The 12,659-nt window shown below is 44.7% G+C and overlaps 1 protein-coding gene across 6 annotated transcripts in view; it reads right to left on the bottom strand.

The window, feature by feature from the left end:
- The window catches only part of frmd4a (FERM domain containing 4A), a 721,373-nt gene that overhangs the window by 354,218 nt on the left and 354,496 nt on the right, over nt 1-12,659 (bottom strand). For 2 of the 6 annotated variants that reach the window (XM_043714183.1, XM_043714184.1), the window contains exon 1: nt 5,870-6,043. The exons of the other annotated variants lie outside the window; for them this stretch is intronic. In XM_043714183.1, coding sequence (XP_043570118.1) covers nt 5,870-6,028 — 159 coding nt within the window. In that variant the 5' untranslated portion in view covers nt 6,029-6,043. Of the gene's footprint in view, nt 1-5,869; nt 6,044-12,659 lie in introns of those variants that run through there. 6 annotated transcript variants of the gene reach the window in all.

Consider the following 12,659-nt stretch of genomic DNA (forward strand, 5'->3'; position numbering starts at 1 on the left):
GTGAGACAAAGTGTGTGTGCGCGTGTGTGTTTTTGAGAGAGAGAGTGTGTGTGCGCATGTTTGAGAGAGAATTGTGTCTGTGTATGTGAGAGTGTGTGTGAGAGAGAGACAGAGAATGTGTGTGTGAGAGAGAGAGTTTGTGTGTGTCTGTGTGATAGAGAGACAGAGTGTGTGTGTTTGACAGAGAGAGTGTGTGTGTGTGATAGAGAGACAGAGAGTGTGTGTGTTTGACAGAGAGAGAGTGTGTATGACAGAGAGTTTGTGTATGTCTGTGTGCGCGCGCGCGTGTGTGTGTGTGATAGAGTGTGTGTATTTGAAAGAGCGAGAGAAAGAGTGTGTGTTTGCACGTGTGTGTAAAATGAAAGTTTGTGGAACTAATAAAGGTTCACTGAAGTGTTACAGTGCAGAAGGATGCCATTTAGACCATCTTGCTGGATTGGCTTGTTAAATCTGCTTCATGGTGGCTCAGTGGTTAGCACTGCTGCCTCACAGCAGCAGGGTCCTGGGTTCGATCCTGGCCTCAGGTGACTGCCTGTGTGGAGTTTGCACATTCTCCCTGTGTCTGCATGGATTTCCTCCCACAGGCTAGGTGAATTGGACATGCTAAATTGCCCATAGTGTTAGGTGCATCAATCAGGGGTAAATGTAGGGGAATGGGTCTGGGTGGGTTACTCTTCAGAGGGTTGGTTTGGACTTGTTGGGCCGAAGGGTTTGTTTCCACGCTGTAAGGAATCTAATAATTAGCTCATGCCACTCGTCTGCCTTTCCACCCCCATACTCATTAAAATGGAGCAAGGCCCTTTCTACAAGTTCTGGTGCTGCAAAATATTCTTTGCAGTAAACCAGACAATTGGAAACATATACAAGGTCATCGAAATCAGGCAAGGTCTGACCAGTTTATACTCAGCAATAAATATTGAAGGAGGTGCAAAATTTGTAAATAACTACAAATCTCAGCATTTCAGTACTCATGAGAAACAACACATTTTGTTGAAGCATATCATCACACACCGATCAGGACAGTTCACAAGAATAGCAAATTAATAAGAATACGTTTCCACTACATGAAAGGACAGTATTGCAGGTTGATGAGTGGACTCTGACTGGTGTATGCACTATCACTGAGAATGCACCCACACACGCTGATTGACAATTAACTGCCAGGATTTATTTAAACTTGAAACCGGATAGGATCACATTGATTGGTCAAGCCACTGACCTGAGAAATGAATCAGCAAATGGCAATCACCTATTTTGTTGAGTTCAAACAATTGCAGTTTCTGCCTGAGGATGATCTTATTTTGTACAACGATTAAAGAGATAATTTCTGAACTCATTCAGAAAACATATATGTTACATATCTTCCATATTATAGCTGCTGTTTCCTGAACAAACCTTCCTAAATGTTGACTGTTTTAAAGCAGGATTTGTTCTTTTGATTTATTAATGCATGAGATGTTTGATGGGTGGGCCATGCCCATCCCTAATTTGCTCAGATGGCTGTTAAGAATCAACCACATTGCGGTGGGTCTGGAGTCACATGTAGGTCAGACCAGGTAAGGATGGCAGTTTCCTTCCCTAAAGGGCATTTAGTGAACCAGATGGATTTTCCCCAATTTGTGCTCGCTATTAGACTCTTAACTCCATATTTTTATTGAATTTAAAGTCCATTCAAATTCAAATCTAGGTCCACAGAATATGACCTGAGTCTCTGGATTAGCAATTCAAGGGTCACTGGACCTGAAACGCTAACTCGGATTTCTCTCCACGGATGCTATCAGACCTGCTGAGCTTTTCCAGCCTTTCTGTTTCTGTTTTTGTTTCTGATTTCCAGCACCTGCAGTCCTTTGTTTTTTTTTCTCGGGATTAACAGTCTAACGATAATACCAGTACGCCATCACCTCTGTCCTTTCTGTCTCAGAAGCCCCAGATCTTACTGATCCAGATTATAACTCCATTCCTGCCATTTAAAACAGCATGCTTCGGAAAATCAGTGGGACTCTATAACATTGTGTACATTATCCAGACCTTACCAAACAGGCTTTTGAAGTTTGCGTGACAGAATCTAACGATCCAGCCACATAATTAAACTGCTTTATATATTTGGAGTTGACTTCACTGACAGAACATTTTGCACTAGTGGTGAACTCTGTGAATCTGGTTATTTCCCACATTTTGAACTATAATAGCTTCCATCCTCTGTAACTATTCCCGCTTACAGTCAGAGCCTGCTGAAACTCCCACTAGCCCAGAAACAAAGCACCACTCCATCCGTTCCCATTTAAAATGCCTTAAAGCCAAACCTTACTTCAACTATCTGATTTGGACATCAATCTGTGACTTTTTTTTCAGTCCAGCTGTCTTTATTGAAACAATATCGCAAGTGCTTTCCAAAAACTTGTTCAGAGAGTTAATACTCTGCATTTAAAATGTATTTTGCCATTTCTCTGGTTTGCTATTCACATGAATAAACATTTCATTCTGACACGCGAACTAAATCACCCAATTAGTGTTAAACCAATCAAAAGCCTGTCCACCATCTACACGGCACAAGTCAGGAGGGTGATGGAATACTCCCCACTTGCCTGGATGGGAGCAGCTCCAACAACACTCAAGAAGCTCGACACCATCCAGGACAAAGCAGCCCCCACTTGATTGGCACCACATCCACAAACATACACTGTCTTCATCACCAATGCTCAGTAGCTGCAGTGTGTACTATCTACACGATACACTGCAGAAATTCACCGAAGATCTTTAAACAGCATCTTCCAAACCCATGAACGCTCCCATGAAGAAGGACAAGAGCAGCAGATACAAGGGAACACCACCCCCTGCTAGTTCCCCTCCACTCCCCATCGCGACTTGGAAATATATCGCTGTTCCTTCACTGTCACTGGGTAAAAATCCTGGAATTCCCTCCCTAAGGACATTGTGGGTCTACCTACAGCACATGGACTACAACATGGTTCAAGAAGGCAGCTCACCCCCACCTTCACAGGGTCATCATAAAACTGAACGTGACATGAGTCACTATGGTAGACAATCAAAAGCTTGGGCAATGAGGTGGATTTTAACAATCATCTTGTGAAGGATCAGACAGATTTGGGAAGTACGGAACATAAGGGTGTGGCTGCTCGAGAAGGAATAATTAACAAAAAGACTTGAAGATGCTCGCGAGGCCAGACCCAGAGCAGTGCAGAGATCAGGGAGGGTGATCGAGGAAGAGGGGCATGACATAACAATGAATCCAGCCGTGACTGAAGGAATGGAAGCCTCCTCTCTCTCTCTCTCTCTCTCCGTACGTCTGAGATGGGATCGGGGTGGTGGGGGTACACCATATAAATAACTGTCCGCTAGACTGAAGTTCCATACCCCTATCGCTGAGCAACAGCATAAAGCAAACAGTTTGAACTGGCCTGCTTGAGGTGAGGAGCAGCTGAGATTCAGCAACGGGGACAGAACAGAGATAACATCCACCAATAGTATGCAGACCCGAGAGGATATAGCCCATGGACAGTGCATGGAGTTCACTGCTGGCTATAACATTGTTCCTTTCACTCCCATCAGCATCCTGCATCTGCTCCTGTTGGGAGATCCACTCTAAAGGTGGCACTTGGCTGTGCTGCCCCATCCACCCCCATAACTCAGTTGGGACGCTCCCACCCCCAACCCCGTGATATCCATTATCCAACAACACGAAGGTCAGGCTCTCTTTCTGCTGGCTGGCACTCTACCCTCAGAAACCATCTCCGGAGCCTCTCAGCTTTGATCAAATACCCAAAATATTGATGTTCTCTTTCGTAGATGATTGTTTTTAAGAGCTCGTTTTGCTCTTGCAAATTCAAACATCTCTCCATTTGTCTCAGGAATGCAGAATTGTAAGCAAATGTCTTAGCATTCAGATTTCAAAAATCTCTGCTTCCTTCCACAGATCATAGAATCACTGAATCGCTATAGTGTGGAAGCAGGCCCTTCGGCCCATCAAGTCCACACCGACCCTCCGAACAGCATCCCACCCAGACCCACACCCCTACTCTATTACTATATCCCTATATTTCCCATGGCTAATCCACCGAGCCTACACATCCCTGAATACCACTGGCAATTTGGCTTGACAAATCCACCCAACCTGCACATCCTTGGACTGGGGGAGGAACATGGACCACCCGGAAGAACCCCACACAGACACGGGGAGAATGTGCAAACTTCACACAGTCACCTGAGGGTAGAATTGAACCCCAGTCCTTGGTGCTCTGAGGCAGCAGGGCTAACCACTGGGATCTTACTGTCTAGATTTCGGATATTCTCAGGAGAATTTACAGGTTCACTTGTTTCAGCTTGATTAGAAGGAAAACAAAGACTTGCAAATGTGGAACTATGAAGATCAGGTGTAAGGTTATCATTTGAACAATGTCAGCTTCTCAGTAGAATATCCACCAGTGGATGAGAAACCCATTTGCTTCTATTGTACGGTGGATGAAGCTCTCACTTTGTGTTTCCATTTGAGTTACTGTGTTATTTATTCCTCTTTAGGGGACTATCTCCTGGATATCTTCAATGGAATTACTGTCAGTGTTTTACAAGCATTGTATGTTTACCAGAGGTTCTACCTCAAATGGAAAAACAGCTGGTTCTGAAGAAGAGACAACTGGGTTCAAAATGTTCCTCTCCCCACAGATGCTACCAGACCTGCTGAGTTTCTCCAGCACTCTGTGTTATCCCACAAGGCACAGAAAACAGAGGACACAGAACCCAGTGTCCCTCCTATGGTTCGGTGCACCACACTTCAATTTGTCAATAATATTTCTGGATGTGTGGAGAACAATTCAGCTTAGGGCGCTGCTCTGAGTGCAGTGTATATAATCAGGGAGGTGCAAAGCTTCAAATGAAATAGAATCTAGGGCAACATCCAGGGGACAGAGAGAGGACCTTGCTGTGCCTTTGTTCAGGATGTAAAGTGGCTGCAATGAAACCCAATTTCAATCCAAAATCATTCGCCTGGATTCAGCCAATTAACATACATTCAGCCCCGCTCCGTGTGACTGAGGGGCTTGATATCTGTTTCTTGGACTCTTCAGAAAACTAGCGTCACAAAGACTTGAGTAGATGCTACTCTGGTCGATGCCCCATTCTGGCTAAACACGACGTGGTCCTAGCTTCCTACTGTTTACTCGTCTCCAGCAGAGAGAAATATTCTTTCCTCGGGGAGAGAAATGCATACATACTTGTCGTGGGCGGGGGTTTCAATCCATATTTTTCAAACACTCATGGGAAGTGGAGAGGAGCAGAAGTACTTGTCCTACTCCTAATGATCAGAAACAGCACCGTCCCATCCCAAAGCTATGGATCACAGCCCCTGTCCCCAGCCCCCATCTAAGGCATGGAGAAGGGTTACCTGCAGAGGTGTGACAGGTTCCGAAATCAGCTTTCTGCTGCTCTATTAACAACCCCCTTGGATTTGTGGTCAACAAAAAGTTGCACTAGAGCCTGTCAACTTACTGAAACAGCTTAGCTTTCTCCGTGTATTTGATCACTGCTGGCCATCTGGCTTTAAACTGGAGGAGGTGGATTCTGTTAAAGAGCGTATTTACATGCTAAAGTCCTTCACATTGCAGTGGAAACTAATTTCAAGACAATAAATGTAAAATAAACCCAAGCAGACTACCTTCAATAACACAGCCCCCTGCCTCAAACGAACTTTATGCAAGATATACTATTTTTAATTCTTAAAACTCACTCCAGTTTCCTTTCAATAAATAAGAACCAGGGTTTCCATGGCAGAAGTTGTGCTGTGTTTATAACATACAGTCTTGATCTGAGAGCATAGCCAGCCACCAGAGTACCAGTACAAAGTGAATTTCCCTACCTGATAAACACCTCGAGTGACACACCATGGTCTCAGGAGCAGCTGGATTGCACGGAGATTACCAAAGCGCCAATTCCTCAGAGCTCGGGCCGTAAAGTTCCAGACCAGACTATCCCAGTTATACAGCAAATCTTCAAAGCTGAACAGAACTGTCGCCATTGAATCAGCAAATGTAACCCCGTGGAGTTCAAAATGATTCTCTTGAGTGCTGCTACCCCGTCAATACTGCAAACTGAAAACCACACTCTCAGCCTTTTTTTTGTGTTCGGTGCAATTCCTGGAGCCAAAGGAAGAGGGATGAAGCCAACAGTAACTTTTCTTCCTTCCCATAAGAAGGAGTGCTCCTCAGAGACCTCAGAGTGTGCTGTCCAAAAAGGACCAAACTCAGAGCAACTTCAGGTCCAGCGATACATCTTCACATTACACAGATGAGAAAAAGCCTTCATTCAAGTCTCTTGTGACAAACAAAGGGCTACTCCCAATGTTCACATTGTTTTATTTTTGAATAGGATCAGCTGGTTGTTTGACTGCCAGAACTGGGTCTCGGGAAAAATTAACTCTCAGCGTTGTTTTTCTGCCAAAATTCCCTTGACATTCCATTTTGCTGCTTTGGGTCAATGGCACAAAGTGCTGTGTATTATATACACTGAGCCCCAGTAAAACAGGGCCAACTGAATAATCTCGTTACAAGATAACCATAAAATGACATATTGCTTTCACTGTTAAGAGGTTACAGCTCTGTTGATGAAACTAATTCTTTAATTGCATTCACTCATCATCTGCTTCCTGTTCCTGCGAGCCAATCAATTTTGACATTTCCTAAAATATTGAAACGGCCATGAAATGTTACATAGAATAGTTTAGTTTCAGCTTCTGGTTTTCTGAGTTTTTGAAGCCAGTGACCATGTTCAGAAGTGGAATTCGATGTAACACCTCATGGTCATTTCAATATTTTGGGAAATGTCAAAATTGATGGGCTGACAGAATTCCACTTCTGAACACGGTCACTGGCTTCAAAAACTAAGATAACCAGAAGTTAAAACTAAACTATTCTGTTCCATCCACATCCCGTGATAGACAGCAAATCTAGAGTGGTGCTGGAAAAGCACAACAGGTCAGGCAGCATCCGAGGAGCAGGAAAATCAACATTTCGGGCAAAAGCTCTTCATCATGATTTTCCTGCTCCTCAGATGCTGCCTGACCTGCTGTGCTTTTCCAGCACCACTCTAATCTTGACTCTAATCTACAGCATCTGCAGTCCTCACTTCCACCTAGAAAGCAGATTTAGACAAGGGAGGATTTTCTCTTGTGAAAATAAAGTTGACCTGTGCATGAGACAGTCAGTATTATCTGGTGATCAATTGTCAATATGTTTTACTGTGGAGAATATGCAGTGTGCAATTTTCCAAGTGTATGTGCACTGCTTACTGAAGGTTTTTTTTATCATAGTGTCATAAACCAATTATGATTTCCAATTAAAACTTTAATCTTCTTGCATGCAATTATGTGTCTGCAGCAGCAACGATTTCCAAAAGGTAAATATTAATCCTACCACCAGTGATTAATAAAAGAGAAGATTTGTACAGCGCCTTTAGCAGCTACAACACCTTCCAAAGCATTTCACACTCAGTGAACTGTGGTGATGTAGCAAAGCCAATTTGTACATAGCAATTCCCACCAACAAGAGGACCAGTGGATCTATTTTTGTTATAAAAACCGAAAGAACTGCAGATGCTGTAAATCAGAAACAAAACCAGAAAAGCTCAGCAAGCCTGGCAGCATCTGTGGAGAGAGATGAGAGTTAACATTTTGGGTCAACTGAAACATTAACTCTGATCTCAAGTTAATGTTTCAGGTGACCCAAAATGTTAACTCTCATTTCTCTCCACAGATGCTGCCAGGCCTGCTGAGCTTTTCCAGCAATTTCTGTTTTTGTGTTTCCATTCTTTATAGGTTTTAATGAAACAATAATACTGACCAGGATACTAGGGAACTACTCCACCACTCTTCATCAGGGAAGTGACCATGCGATCTTTCACATTCACCTGAGTGAGCTCAGTTTGCATCCTATCTCCACACTGTACTCCGCAGTTCGGTTTGAATTGTGTGCTCAGCCCTCTGAAACTGTATTCAAACCCACAGCCCACAGTGCTGCCCACTGAGCAGAATCATCAGCCTCATACTGACTGATGTATCAATCAGAAACAGACCAATCAGCCCAAACATTCCACGCTCCTGTGTATTCTTCACTTCAGCATCCTCATAGCCTTTCTCACCTCCCACTGGGACTGTCTAGTCCCATCTCCCTCAGATGCTATTCCAGCCTCCTGTTAAATAATCCTACACTCCACACCTCAACCCTTCTCTACAGCAGCCAGTTCCATATTCTCACCACTCTGAACAGTGAACAATACAGCACAGGAACAGGCCCTTCGGCCCTCCAAGCCTGTGCCAGCACATTCTGCCCTTCCATACTAAAACTGTCTTCACTTACAGGATCCATATCCCTCTATTCCCTTCCTATTCCTGTATTCCTCCAGGAGCTTCTTGAATGCTGCTATTGTATCTACTTCCACCACCTCCTCTGGGAGCACGTTCCAGGCACACACCACCCTTTGTGGGAAAAACGTGCCTTGCACATCTCTTTTAAACTACCCCCCTCGCACCTTGAACCTGTGTACCGTGGTAATAGACCCCTCCGCCATGGGGAAAAAAGCCTCATATTATCCACTCTCTCCATGCCATTCACAATCTTATAAGCTTCTATCAGGTCGCCCCGGACCTCCTGCATTCCAGTGAAAAAAAAACCCAGTCAATCCAACCTTTTTTCATCGCCAAGATCTCCCATGCCAGCTAACATCCTGGTCAACCATTTCTGTACCTTCTCCAAAGCATCCACATCCTTCTGGTAGTGTGCTGACCAGAACTGTATGCAATATTCCAAGTGTGGCCTAACTACAGTTATAGAGTCATAGAGATGTACAGCACGGTCCAACCCGTCCATGCCGACCAGATATCCCAACCCAATCTAGTCCCACCTGCCAACACATGGCCCATTTCTCTCCAAACCCTTCCTATTCATATACCCATCCAAATGCCTCTTAAATGTTGCAACTTGTCTATCTTTATACTCAATCCCCCTTCCAATGAGGCAAGCATGCCATAGGCCTTTTTTTTCTGGTTTCTTCTCAATTCCCGACTGGATTTCATGCATCTTGTTCTTTGGGAATGGCTGAGGGTTTGATTCCTCCCCACAAGAGCAAACTGTTGACGGGCTTATGCCCGAAACGTTGACTCTCGGATGCTGCCTGACTTGCTGTGCTTTTCCAGCACTGCACTGTTTGATAACAATCTCTTCATGTCTACTCTATCATCACCTCTCATCATTTTACAGAGCTCTGTTAGCTCACTTCTCAGCATCGTCTTTTCAACAAAGGTGAGATCCAGTCTGTTCACTCTTTTCTAATTCATGTTGCCTCACAATGTTGATTGTCGTATGAGTCAACCAATGCCAGGGAAGCCTTAGGGTACAGTGTTGCCACCAATCTTCCTTCCTGCAATGAGCCTGTTTGGTAACAGGATAAACTCCCGGTGAATTGGCACTTATAAACTCATCAACTTGACTTATCAAGAAAAGTTAAACCTTTATTTACTAGAGTTTAGAACAATAAAGGGTGAATTTATTGAAATATACAAGGCAATGGGCCAAGTGCTGGAAAACAGGAGGGGAATAGTTAGCTGCTTGTTTTTGATTGAGACAGACTCGATGGGCTGAAGGGCCTTTTCTGTGTTGCAGACCTCTATGACTCTCTTCTGAGGAGCCTTGACAAGTAGATGTTCAGAAGACGTTTCCACTAGAAGGGGTGTCTCAAACTAAGGTCAAAGGGAATCTTGTAAAGGAATGTCTTCTCCCAGAGGAGAGTGTATGTTTGGAATTCTCTACCCTGGACAGTTGTGCAGGCGAGATCACCAAAAGTATGTGAAGAGGATGGAGATGGGTTTTTGAAACGTTGGGGAGTTGAAAGCTATGAGAAACTGGCACCAAAGAGGAGTTGAGGCCTGGGGCATATCAGCCATGAGTTTATAGAAGGGCAGGGAAGAGTGAGGAGCTGAATGGCCTTATTCTGCTTTCATTTCTTATATCTGAAAAGTTTGGAACTCCCTTCTGCATAAGACAACCGATGTTGAGTCAATTGTTAAATTTTAAAGTGAAGACTGATAGGATTTTAGTCAGAAGTATTAAAGGTAGGTAGGGTGAAGATGAGTGCACGGATTTAGCTCAGAAATTAGCCGTATACTCACTGAATAGTGATGGAAACAAACTCGAAAGACTTAACACCTCCTTGTTCTCCTGTGATTTCCATCTGCATGTCACAGAGTAACTGCTTTGTATTGGGGATCATTCTGATCCAAGTTCGGCCATATCGATTCATTCTCCACTACAGATCACTCCCACCAGACAGCAGCTTGATCTGTCCTACAACAGGTTATTATCTGTACAACCTCTGCACCTCACATCCAAACCATCACCGCATTAAATGAAAGCATGAATCTCCCAAGTTGTACATCCAACTTTGACAGAATTCCGTGCTCCCTTTTTACATGCTGCTGTCATTTTGACACATGGGAAACTTTAGAACAAAGTGACCTCGAAGATGAACTGTTCAGGCTAAATGTTTTCAGCGCTCCATCAGTGTCTGTGCTTTTTCCAAAAAAAGAATCTGGTAACCCTGAAGCCAGAAGGTCCTGTGATATAAACAAATAATCCCCGAAAGTCTCTTAAATTGCTTAGATTGTACTATTCTGGGTATTCTCCCAAACCCTCAGCAATGTCAGGCTGGGAGCTATTTCCAGACATGCTTCCCAGTTACAGATGTCAGTCCATGAATATTTTCCATTTATTCACAAGGAAATAACAGTCAAGGATTGGCTGCAATTGGCAATCAGAATTGTTTTCATACATAATAAAATTACAGTCAGTAAAAAGTAGCCAATACAGGGACAATTAGAGAAACAACAGAATTTCTGAGTGAATACCTGCGTGAGGTAATGTGATTCGTTTTCATGTCGATATCTACCAACGTATTTGTTATTCAAAACTATTTCACTCTGTTATGCCATAAGCTCTGTTAATCATTTCTGTTCATCCCTGGGCCCAGTGGTTAGCACTGCTGCCTCACAGCGCCAAGGACCCAGGTTTGATTCCACCCTCGGGTGAATGTCTGTGTGGAGCTTATATGTTCTCCCCGTATCTGTGTGGATTTCTCCTGGGTGTTCCAGTTTCCTCCCACAATCCAGGGATGTGCAGGCTGAGTGGATTAGCTATGGGATATGCAGGGTTATGGGCGTAGGATGAGGTCTGGGGAGGATGGAGGGTCCCTACAGACTCAAATGGCCTCTTTCCCCCTGCAGGGATTCAATGATTGTTCTCATTTGTATTTTTTGACAAAAGCCGATACAATACTTGTGGTCCTCAGTGTTGGAGAGCTGCTTGTAGAGATCCACTAGGTGGTTGTTGTCATCTTTAAGGAGTCCATTCCAGGATGTGTGGACTACCCCATCGGTTGGGCAGCAGAGGGGTGGGGGGTGAGAGTTTGGAGTGATGAGAGTTTGGAGTGATGGGCTGTTGAGGTGGGGGGAGGGAACGGTTGTGCAGTCCCTTCAACACCTCGATTTCACCCCTGCATCTTTCTGAGGGGTTCGGTACCTTCCTGAATAAACCCCCTCTGTTTCAAAGGGAGATTGTCAGTCCTGTGGAGTGAAGGCACAGGGGCTGACCTCTTCAGAGATGCTTACAGCACATTCCCAGCGTGTCTTCCAAGTCTTCCCGTGATGTTGGGGAGGGAGAGATTATTAGATTAGATTACTTACAGTGTGGAAACAGGCCCTTTGGCCCAACAAGTCCACACCGACCCGCCGAAGCGCAACCCAACCATACCCCTACATTTATTCCTTTACCAAACACTACAGGCAATTTAGCATGGCCAATTCACCTGACCTGCACATTGTTTCACTGTGGGAGGAAACCGGAGCACCCGGAGGAAACCCACGCAGACACGGGGAGAATGTGCAAACTCCACACAGTCAGTCGCCTGAGGCGGGAATTGAACCTGGGTCTCTGGCGCTGTGAGGCAGCAGTGCTAACCACTGTGCCACCGACCCGCTGCACCCAAGTTCTGAATAGAACTGCCACTTGAGAGTCTGGGGTCAGCTGTTCTCAAACTGGCATTCACTGGCCAGCAGAGCCGGCTTTGGTGAATGGTGCCTTGTTTATTGGGCATGGCAGCTGGGTAGAGGATGCTGCAACTCAATCCCATTCCAGCCGCTGGATTTGGAGGATGGTGGGAGGGTGGGAGGCAGTACCTCCTGTGCTTTCAGGTGACTATTGTCCTGGATGCTGTACAGGACAGGAGCTAGAGAGAGCTGTTCATCGAATGGATAGTATGCAGCAGGGTTAGAGGGTCGAGGGGCCTGTTCCTGTGCTGTAATTTTCTTTGTTCGTTGTATTCTATTAATGGGAGCAAGGTGGGGATGCTGAACCTGTACAATAATATTTCAACATTCGCTGGAGAATTCTGCACAGTTCTAGGTGACGCATTATCAGAAGGATATCATAGTCATAGAGTCATAGAAATGTACAGCATGGAAACAGACCCTTCGGTCCAACTTGTCCACGCCGACCAGATATCCCAACCAATCTAGTCCCACCTGCCAGCACCCGGCCCATATCCCTCCAAACCCTTCCTATTCATATACCCATCCAAATGCCTCTTAAATGTTGCAATTGTAC

This window comes from Chiloscyllium plagiosum, chromosome 23, assembly GCF_004010195.1.
Source record: "Chiloscyllium plagiosum isolate BGI_BamShark_2017 chromosome 23, ASM401019v2, whole genome shotgun sequence".
Lineage (NCBI taxonomy): Eukaryota > Metazoa > Chordata > Chondrichthyes > Orectolobiformes > Hemiscylliidae > Chiloscyllium > Chiloscyllium plagiosum.